We start from the raw sequence: 11,664 nt of genomic DNA on the forward strand, positions 1-11,664 counted from the left end.
CAAAAATGTTTCCTCTATAGCAAAACCTACTCAGAGTTGTCTAAGAAAGGCAGTGATCCACACAACTGGTCTCCTGCTGCTATTGAGGCCTTCAAAGCCCTTAAATCAGCATTTACTACTGCACCCCAATCCCGCCTTTCCTTTTATTCTTGAGGTCGATGAGTCTGAGACAGGAGTAGACGCCCTACTGTCTCATCGCCCTACACCAAATGGTCCCTTACACCTTGTGGGTTCTTTCCCAAAAAGTTATCTCCAGCAGAGTGCAATTACCAGATTGGTGACAGAGAAATGTTGGCTATAATTCTGGCTCTCAAGGAGTGGAGACATCTGCTTAAAGGGTACTAGGGTTCCTGTACCCTAGTACATTGAACCTATCTCTCGGAAGCCAAGAGGCTCATGCCACGCCAAGCTAGATGGATTCTGTTTCTTTCATGATTCAATTATGTGGTCTCGTATTTGCCTGGCTCAAAAAATTTGAAGGCTAATGCCCTGCCTTGCCAATATTCTGAGTCTTCCAGGCAGACTCCTTGTCCATTACGGTTGTTTTCCAGATCATATCCTGGCAACTATCTGCACCAATTCAACCTCTCACCTGGGAGAGCAGATTCTGGCTGCTCCTATGGCTCCTCCCGAGAAACCATCTGATAAGTGTTTTTTACCTGATAATTTACTCATGAAACTTGTGCGAACCTACTATAACTTCAATACTGCCAGTCACCCTGCCAATTCTGGTGGCCATCTCTGCATTCATGTCGCTGCTTGCTTGGCTGTATGTTTCATTGGTGCCCAAAGCAAATCCCCTTGGCACCTCCCTGGGGTCTATTGCAACCTATTCCCAGTGGGGGATGTCCTTGGTCCCACCTAGTCATGGACTTTATCGTTGATCTTCATGTGTCTTGTGGTTATACCATTATTCTCATGATTGTCGACCGTTTTACAAAAAATTTGCAATTGGATACCATTTTTCTTTTCAATATTTTTTATTATCACATAAGTCACCAAACATAATAAAAGTATCATAAGAGAAAGGTTACAATATGTATTCCAGCGGCAAAAGCATATGAATTACAGCATTATATGGTAGCCAAAGTATAAGCCGATAAACATTTTAGACGGTGTTGTAACAAAGTAAATCTAACTTAATTACAACAAAGAAAAAAAAAGCAGGGAGGGAAAGAAAAAGGAGAAAAGAGTGAACAGAAGGGAATACAGAAAATTTAGGAAAAAAGTAGAAGGGGTTCAGGGCAACTCCGCCACTTATGCCCCATGATCACTATTGAGAGCTAAAGAACCAGTCAAAATCGGGGGCAGACATGCAATACCCACGGATCCCAAACCTTATGAAATTTCATCATCGAACCTGATAGTTTGGCGGATAGTTTCTCATTGGAAAATGCCGTATGGACTCACTGCAGTAAAGCGTAAGGAGGGGGAGTGCCAGTATTTTGCAATTACCTGTTTGTCAGCCTTCAAAAATGGTCATCAGGGCAAATTTATATTTAGAGAACCCATTTGGTTTTAGATTGAGTAAAACTTTTCTGGAGTTCAGAGGCAGGTGGACCCATAGCAGCGAACAGAGCAGATCATAAACCGTATGCCAAAAGTGCTGGGCTATTGGACAGAACCACCAAATGTGGATTACTGTGGCTACTGCATTGCATCCCCTAAAACAATGTGGGGATGTTTGTGGAGCCGCATGTGCTCTACTATTGCATACCATTTATGAAGTTGCCCACCGCTCAAAAGCTTGCCACAGCATTTGCCAGGGAGGTCTTCCATTTACATGGTATATCACGGTTCATATATATAGGAGATAGTTTTGGACTATGTTAGCCAGTTTGCCACTAGGTCCTGGCGGGCCTTTTGCACACAGTTGGGAATTCAACTCTCCTTCTCCTCAGAATATGATCCGCAGTCCAATGGTGCCACTGAGCGATCCAAACAAGCTCTGAAGCAATTCCTCCACTGCTGTGTGTCGGACCATCGTGACAATTGGGTTGATCTGCTACCCTGGGCAGAGTTTGCTAGGAACAGTGCATTCGAAATGTCCTCCCAAATGTCTCCGTTCATGACTAACTATGGGTTTCAACCATCTGTGTTGCCCAAATCCATTATGCCTCTGAACATTCCTGCTTTGAAGGATAAACTTTGGGGGTTCCGTTCCTCTTGGGTGGAGATTTAGAGTTCCTTTCATGCCTCTATGCAGCGCCAAAAGCTCTAAGCAAATTTCAGGCACCTACCCATGCTTACCAGGTCTGGGAGATGGTGTGGCTGTCGTTCCTTAAGCTCAACCTCAGAATGCCTACTCTGAAATTGGCACCCCGTTTTATTGGGCCTTTACGTATTCTCCGGAAGGTTAACCTGGTTGCCTATGCTCTTGACCTCCCTTCTAACATGCGCTATATCCAAGGTTTCCCATGTATCGCTCCTGAAGCCACTAGTGTGTAATTGTTACACTACCATTCCTCCTTGTCCTTGTCCCATTCCTGTTGGCAACCATGAGGAGTGTGAAATATGTAGCATGCTCGACTCTCATGAGATCAGGAGTCAAGTACCTGGTCTGCTGGAAAGGCTATGGTCTGGAGGAACGCTCTTGGGTTGTTTCCTCTAATGTTTACGCCTCTGCTCTCCTCCATGCCGTCAAAGCTCGCTTTCCCCAAAAGCCTTTTGTTCTCAGGCGTTGGAGGGGTCATTGTGGGGAGCCTACTGTCATATCCTTCCTTGTCCAGTTGCTTGTGCTAGTTTGTTCCAATTGCATCAATTGCATCTGCAAGTTCCAATTGCATCTGCAGTGTCACTGAGGTATGTCATAATGTTAACAAACAATTTTGTATGCATAAAAATGTCAAAATGTAATGTAACAATGTAGCAAAAAATACAAAACATCCTAAGTTTGCTTCTATAGACCAATGGTGTAAAACTGGGAATTCAATACAATTTTTATTGTTATTCTAGTTTTCTATTTTGAGAATTTAGTAATGCATTCTAATTGCCTAGAGCTTTATTTCAACAAAGGGTTCACTTTCAAAATCACTAAACTTGTCCTGTGTGAGCTGCTGGACACAGACACACTAGTTTCCTTTTTATATGGGCTGAAAGAACTCCGCATTTTACATTGAGTTACCAACATTCTCAAAGTGTATTTTAATTGCATCCCTTTATTTAGCATTTTAAAATCAATAGTGACATCTGGCTTTACTACTGTTACTGATCAGCAGGGTCTGCTGGGAATATAAAGCAGTGCTGGGAAACCATTTCTACCAGTCACATTCTCATTTGTCAACAATGACATTCTTCCCCCAGTTTTTCTGAAAAATCTATCAACAGTGACATCTATGATTAGAGTGTATCTAAAACATTAGTTTTGTTTTGAGTAGGGAAGGGTTAGGACCCCTGACTTTACACAGTAAATATTCTGGTTTGACTCATAAGTGCAGAGATAAGTTCAAATGCTGCATTTTTGTTTAAAGTCTGACTCCAGCCATTTTTTTTGTTCAGTTTTGGATAGAGAGGGAAAGAAATAGCATTTCTGTCAGGTTTGTTTCTGTTTCTGGCCCCATTAGGGAGTCTTTTCCTCCTGTCCCTAAACTAAATATTGGTTTGTGTTGGGCCTTAAAGGAGAACTATGAGTTGAGTTTTTTTCACTCACCTCATAGTTCTAGCTGACCTGTGACAATGAGACTTTCACAGGTCGGCTCAGTAGATCGGGAAGTGAGCGAACACATACCGGCGTTCGCTCACCTCTCGATCCTGTCACAGCTCTCCTCTGTGACAGGGGAGGGGCTGGATTCCCCCTTCCCTGCTCCGATCCGCCAGCGCTGACTGGCGGATCGGACAGGGAATGGGGCGGGTACAGCTGGCTCTGCCTCTAGATAGGCAGAGCCATCTGTCACTCACGGAGCTGGGCGGATCCAGACATAATTGTCGGGATCCGCTTCAGCGTCTCAGTATACCGTGAGCAGTAGCTCGCAGTATACTGTGGCGTCTCAGTCGCGGTAGTGTACGAGAGAAACTTATCAATTCCAGAATCCACGCTAAAGAGTGGACCTTTGTTGAGCTGGGTGCTTATGGTTTCTGAAGAAATGTTTATTGTTGGCGTTAGCTCTGAGTTGATTGAGGCCGATGAAAGTCCCACCTGCAAACAAATGAGAAAGTGTTGTAATGCCTTGGTTAGAACACCACTGAGAGTCGCTGAAAAAAGCCCCCAAAGTATTGTAGTGACCATATGCATAGTATTTAATGACTTTGACTAGGGTGTAACTAGGGTGCATTTTCAATAGGACCCACAACAGCCATGCTTAAATCATAAAATCAACATTAGAATGCATTTTTTCCACAAAAAGCCCCAAAACAATGTAGTGACTACCTGCACAGTACTCAATCACGTGTACAAGCCTCAATTTTTAGGGAGAGACACTTCCCAGGTTTAATTAAAAAAATTAGAGTTTATATATTTTGCTGGAAAAACACCCAAAATATTGTGCTGACTACATTCACAGTATTTAATTACTTTGACTAGGGCGCATTTTCAACCTACTCCAGAAAGAAATCAACATTATAATGTATTTATCTCACTACAACCCTTCAAAACAAGGCAGTGACTACCTGCACAGTATTTAATCACTTTTACAAGCCCCAATTTTCAACAAGACAGACACTTGCCAGATTTCAACAGGACTTATACCAGCCATTTTTTTAATTTAAGAAATCAACATTAGATGATGTTATGCTTTTAATTAAAAAAAAATCAGAATTACAATGTATTTATAAAAATCCCAAAAATATTGTATTGGCTACATGCACAGCATTTAAACACTTTGACTAGGCCCCATTTTCAATTGAAGATACTCTAGCCAGCATTTAATAAAATAAAAATAAGTTTATTTCTCTAGAAAAAGACCCCCCAAATATTGTAGCGAGTACATGCACAGTCTTTAAATACTTTGGTGTCTATATATAAACAATTTGCAAAGCCAGTCACCTTCTGAAATTGCATGTACATTCATTTTGTGTGAATAGAGGTAAAAACAAATATTTCCAGATTAAATGTAATATCAGGTAAGTGCTACATTATGGCCACTAGATGGAGCTGTGAGGGCCATAGGAAAGAAATACTCGTTTCTTATGCTTCTCAGCGCCAATTGGCCATAATTTGGTATTTTCCTGAATTTACATTTAGTCTGGAAAGAAAATATACTAATAACATCAGTTTTTTCCTCCATTTGCACAGAATGAATGTACATAAAACTTTTCAGGGTAGATGGCTCTGTAAACAGTCTATAACAAACACCTCTTTGACTAGGCTGCTTTTTTTAACAGGACCCACAACAGCCAGGTTTTATAAAAAACAATCAGCATTAGAGTGTATTTATTTTACTGACAAAGCCCACAATATATTGTACACTTAATTCTGGCCCATCCCCCTTTTTTTTTACACCTAACTGAAAGTTAAAAATAAGGTGAAATAAAAATGCACAGTTTTAGTAAACACTAAACTCAACTCCGCTTAAAAAAGAAAAAATTAAGACAAGAAATATAAAGAACCCCACAAAAAAAGCAAGCTGGGGGGGGTTCCAGCAGCTAAGCACACATGAAGTTGTTGTTGATGACACACACAAACATAAATCTCCCTCTAGACACTCTAATCTCTCCCTAATCTGCTAAGGGACTGTCCAAACATGGCAACCAATCAGCTTCTCTCTTTCATTTTCAAAGCTTAACTAAACAAACTGAAGAGAGAAGCTGATTGGTTGCCATGGGCAGCTCCTCCAGATTCTGTCTGCTGCAGTTTTGATAAATACCACCCTGTATGTCTGTGACTCAGTGCCCTGACAGTTGAATGACCATGTACCAGTCTTACATTTTTGTGTTAGAGGCTGGTCATGGGTAAACATTTAGGGTAGGCTGTGATTAAAGCAATAAAAGGTCTATGATTGTGAACACTGTATTTTAATAAGCTCAACTGAGTATTGCTTTGAACTCAGGTTTGTACAGTACAGATTTTTTGTGTGCATAAATCTGTGGTATTACAGAAATAAATCTGACCAGTGGAGCCTGAAGATGAATGACTTATAAGCAGATTCTACTTAAAATCATCTTTTAACTTTAAATCTCACTTCCCTGCTATCTTGTGTTCCCGATTGTCTTATCTGCCATATCTGTTTTCATCTACTCTTACTTCCTAAAACTTATTATGGATAGCTCAGAATTTATTTTTCACACTCACTCAACTTCCCTTTCTGAAATAACAATTACTGTGAACAACCCCTATTATTTTAACATTGCTAAGGGGTAATACATGGTTGAAGTATTTCATTTAACATATGTTAACTCATTAACTACCTGTCATCTCCAGTTTAAAAACATATCCTGCATCTATTGCTTCCTACTAGCATAATGCAACCAAAATGCCGGTGCATGCCCTTATTATATCCCAGCTTAAAGGAGAACTATGGGGTGAGTGAAATACACTTATCCCCATAGTAAGAGCTGACGTGTGACATTGAAAACTGTCGCAAGTCGGCTCTATTGATCGTGAAGTGAGTGAACACATACCATCGCTTGCTCACTTTCCGATCATCTCCCTGCAGAGATCGGTGACTGTCAGTCTCCGCCCCCTGCCGGCCCCCACTCCCCTCTGCGCTCTTCCAGCGCTGACTGGAGAAATGGACGGGGGCGAAGGGGCGGGCACAGCTGGCTCTGCCTCTAGATAGGCAGAGCCCATTGTCAATGAGCCAGCAAGGTGGATCTCTCAGCATATAGGGGGCAAAAGCCCCCTATATGCTGAGTTTTGGGTCACGGGAGGATGTTAATATATGTCCTCCTGTGACCCCAAAGAGAACTATGGGATAAAAAGGTTACCCCATAGTTCTTTTTTAACTTCTTTACCACTTTTCTCTGTCTTGTGAAATGCAAATAATTTGGCATTGGGGTAATTTTGGTTGGCCGCCCACTCCTGGGAAGGTTCACCACTGTTCCATGTTTTCGCCATTTGTGGATAATGGCTCTCACTGTGGTTTGCTGGAGTCCCAAAGCTTTAGAAATGGCTTTATAACCTTTTCCAGACTGATAGATCTCAATTACTTTCTTTCTCATTTGTTCCTGGATTTCTTTGGATCTCGGCATGATGTGCAGCTTTTGAGGATCTTTTGGTCTAATTCACTTTGTCAGTCAAGTCTTATTTAAGTGATTTCTTGATTGCAAACAGGTATGGCAGTAATCATGCCTGCGTGTGGCTAGAGAAATTGAACTCAGGTGTGATAAACCAGAGTTAAGTTATGTTTTAACAGGGGGGCAAACATTTTTTCACACAGGGCCATGTGGGTTAGGATTTTGTTTTCCCTTAATAATAAAAACCTTTCTTTAAAAACTGCATTTTGTGTTTACTTGTGTTATCTTTGACTAATATTAAATTTGTTTGATGATCTTAAACATTAAAGTGTGACAAATGTGCAAAACAATGAAAAATCAGGAAGGGGGCCAACACTTTTTCAAACAACTGTATATACCTAGACATTTTCCATAAGATTCTTAGATATCGTTATTTCTTAGCTTTACACATTTAGTTCACCACACAATCAGATTGTAAAAAAGACTATAGATAACTATCCGATATTAGACAATTTTCTACCATTATCTGCGTGATACAAAGTATTTTCGGCTCCAACAAAACACTCAATTGTTGTTCTTGTAATAACTGCCCATTTACTTACATGAGTCAGAGGTGTTTCTAAATCTTTTCTGCAACAAGCAGAGAAATTCTTTTCATTAGATAATTAGGTAAATGGCAGGGTATCATATGCCTAATTAGGTTTCTTTCTTAAGATCAAAGCTGTCTGAGGATATATCTTGACTTGCCAACTACTACATTGATGCTAATAGTTTATGCCTTCCTATGTTAAGTTTTATGCTTTTTTTTCTTCAGTGATAACACAACTATCCCTCCCTCCTGCCGTACTAGGTGTCGTCCTTGACATGGACCTCACCTTTCTGCCCCACATCCAATTACTATCCATACCCTGCTGCCTTGACCTTCATAACATCTCCAAAATACACCCAAATTCCTTACCAATGAAACCACAAAACTACTCATAAACTCACTTGTTATCTCTTGCTTTGACTATTGCAACTCCCTCCTCATTGGCCTACCGCTACACTGACTATCCCCTCTTCAGTCTATAATAAATGCTGCTGCTACACTCATCCACCTAACCAACTGCTCAGCCTTTGCCCCCAGTTTTATCTCCAACCTTGTCTCAAAGTATCATCCTAACCGTCCCCTCGGCTCTTCCCAAGAGCTCCTGCTCTCTATCTCCCTCTTCAACTCCTCCCATGCTCGCCTCCAGGACTTCTCTATAGAGTCTCTCCCATCCTTTAGAACTCCCTACCCCAATCTGCCTGGCCATGTCCTACTCTGTCTGTCTTTAGGCGATCCCTAAAGACTCATCTCTTCAGGGAAGCCTATTTCACCTCAACCTAACCACTGAACTATCACTTTCTCAAAGAGTTAATCCCCACACAGCTACCACCTCTTGTATCATTTGCCCCTCCCTTTTAGAACGTAAGCTCTCACGAGCCCGGCCCTCCTTATCATCTTGTCTTGACTTGTATTGTAACTGTAATGTATTCCTTATATTGTAAATGGCTGGATTGGCATCGCTCCCGCTGTCTGTGATATGTTACAACAATGCATGGTAGTCTATTTAGATGATATTTTAATACACCCCTTGAATTGCACCACCAGGACATTAGACAAGTTTTGCAATGTTTATGTGAGAATGGGCTTTTCTGTAAGCTTGAGAAATGGGAATTTCACCAGTCTCAGGTTACCTTTTTGGGCTACTTGATCTCCTCAGGGGGGTTCTCCATGGATCCACAGAAGGTGTCTGCTGTTTTACAATGGCTTCATCCTACTGTTCTCTGCTCCATTCAATGTTTCCTTGGTTTTGCCAGCTATTATCGAAAATGTATCAAAAATGTTTCCTCTATAGCAAAACCTACTCAGAGTTGTCTAAGAAAGGCAGTGATCCACACAACTGGTCTCCTGCTGCTATTGAGGCCTTCAAAGCCCTTAAATCAGCATTTACTACTGCACCCCAATCCCGCCTTTCCTTTTATTCTTGAGGTCGATGAGTCTGAGACAGGAGTAGACGCCCTACTGTCTCATCGCCCTACACCAAATTGTCCCTTACACCTTGTGGGTTCTTTCCCAAAAAGTTATCTCCAGCAGAGTGCAATTACCAGATTGGTGACAGAGAAATGTTGGCTATAATTCTGGCTCTCAAGGAGTGGAGACATCTGCTTAAAGGGTACTAGGGTTCCTGTACCCTAGTACATTGAACCTATCTCTCGGAAGCCAAGAGGCTCATGCCACGCCAAGCTAGATGGATTCTGTTTCTTTCATGATTCAATTATGTGGTCTCGTATTTGCCTGGCTCAAAAAATTTGAAGGCTAATGCCCTGCCTTGCCAATATTCTGAGTCTTCCAGGCAGACTCCTTGTCCATTACGGTTGTTTTCCAGATCATATCCTGGCAACTATCTGCACCAATTCAACCTCTCACCTGGGAGAGCAGATTCTGGCTGCTCCTATGGCTCCTCCCGAGAAACCATCTGATAAGTGTTTTTTACCTGATAATTTACTCATGAAACTTGTGCGAACCTACTATAACTTCAATACTGCCAGTCACCCTGCCAATTCTGGTGGCCATCTCTGCATTCATGTCGCTGCTTGCTTGGCTGTATGTTTCATTGGTGCCCAAAGCAAATCCCCTTGGCACCTCCCTGGGGTCTATTGCAACCTATTCCCAGTGGGGGATGTCCTTGGTCCCACCTAGTCATGGACTTTATCGTTGATCTTCATGTGTCTTGTGGTTATACCATTATTCTCATGATTGTCGACCGTTTTACAAAAAATTTGCAATTGGATACCATTTTTCTTTTCAATATTTTTTATTATCACATAAGTCACCAAACATAATAAAAGCATCATAAGAGAAAGGTTACAATATGTATTCCAGCGGCAAAAGCATATGAATTACAGCATTATATGGTAGCCAAAGTATAAGCCGATAAACATTTTAGACGGTGTTGTAACAAAGTAAATCTAACTTAATTACAACAAAGAAAAAAAAAGCAGGGAGGGAAAGAAAAAGGAGAAAAGAGTGAACAGAAGGGAATACAGAAAATTTAGGAAAAAAGTAGAAGGGGTTCAGGGCAACTCCGCCACTTATGCCCCATGATCACTATTGAGAGCTAAAGAACCAGTCAAAATCGGGGGCAGACATGCAATACCCACGGATCCCAAACCTTATGAAATTTCATCATCGAACCTGATAGTTTGGCGGATAGTTTCTCATTGGAAAATGCCGTATGGACTCACTGCAGTAAAGCGTAAGGAGGGGGAGTGCCAGTATTTTGCAATTACCTGTTTGTCAGCCTTCAAAAATGGTCATCAGGGCAAATTTATATTTAGAGAACCCATTTGGTTTTAGATTGAGTAAAACTTTTCTGGAGTTCAGAGGCAGGTGGACCCATAGCAGCGAACAGAGCAGATCATAAACCGTATGCCAAAAGTGCTGGGCTATTGGACAGAACCACCAAATGTGGATTACTGTGGCTACTGCATTGCATCCCCTAAAACAATGTGGGGATGTTTGTGGAGCCGCATGTGCTCTACTATTGCATACCATTTATGAAGTTGCCCACCGCTCAAAAGCTTGCCACAGCATTTGCCAGGGAGGTCTTCCATTTACATGGTATATCACGGTTCATATATATAGGAGATAGTTTTGGACTATGTTAGCCAGTTTGCCACTAGGTCCTGGCGGGCCTTTTGCACACAGTTGGGAATTCAACTCTCCTTCTCCTCAGAATATGATCCGCAGTCCAATGGTGCCACTGAGTGATCCAAACAAGCTCTGAAGCAATTCCTCCACTGCTGTGTGTCGGACCATCGTGACAATTGGGTTGATCTGCTACCCTGGGCAGAGTTTGCTAGGAACAGTGCATTCGAAATGTCCTCCCAAATGTCTCCGTTCATGACTAACTATGGGTTTCAACCATCTGTGTTGCCCAAATCCATTATGCCTCTGAACATTCCTGCTTTGAAGGATAAACTTTGGGGGTTCCGTTCCTCTTGGGTGGAGATTTAGAGTTCCTTTCATGCCTCTATGCAGCGCCAAAAGCTCTAAGCAAATTTCAGGCACCTACCCATGCTTACCAGGTCTGGGAGATGGTGTGGCTGTCGTTCCTTAAGCTCAACCTCAGAATGCCTACTCTGAAATTGGCACCCCGTTTTATTGGGCCTTTACGTATTCTCCGGAAGGTTAACCTGGTTGCCTATGCTCTTGACCTCCCTTCTAACATGCGCTATATCCAAGGTTTCCCATGTATCGCTCCTGAAGCCACTAGTGTGTAATTGTTACACTACCATTCCTCCTTGTCCTTGTCCCATTCCTGTTGGCAACCATGAGGAGTGTGAAATATGTAGCATGCTCGACTCTCATGAGATCAGGAGTCAAGTACCTGGTCTGCTGGAAAGGCTATGGTCTGGAGGAACGCTCTTGGGTTGTTTCCTCTAATGTTTACGCCTCTGCTCTCCTCCATGCCGTCAAAGCTCGCTTTCCCCAAAAGCCTTTTGTTCTCAGGCGTTGGAGGGGTCATT

General features: G+C 42.0%; 1 protein-coding gene across 1 annotated transcript in view; it reads left to right on the top strand.

Moving 5' to 3' along the window:
• Nucleotides 1-11,418, top strand: part of PEX7 (peroxisomal biogenesis factor 7) — a 77,468-nt gene extending 66,050 nt beyond the window's left edge. The window contains exons 8-10 of the mRNA XM_018556933.1: nt 2,743-2,745; nt 9,685-9,739; nt 11,177-11,418. Of these exons, the coding sequence (XP_018412435.1) occupies nt 2,743-2,745; nt 9,685-9,739; nt 11,177-11,418 (300 nt within the window). The remainder of the gene's footprint in view (nt 1-2,742; nt 2,746-9,684; nt 9,740-11,176) is intronic.
• The last annotated feature ends 246 nt before the right edge of the window (nt 11,419-11,664 follow it).

This window comes from Nanorana parkeri, unplaced genomic scaffold, assembly GCF_000935625.1.
Source record: "Nanorana parkeri isolate BGI_ZX_2015 unplaced genomic scaffold, ASM93562v1 scaffold259, whole genome shotgun sequence".
In the NCBI taxonomy this organism is placed as follows: Eukaryota; Metazoa; Chordata; class Amphibia; order Anura; family Dicroglossidae; genus Nanorana; species Nanorana parkeri.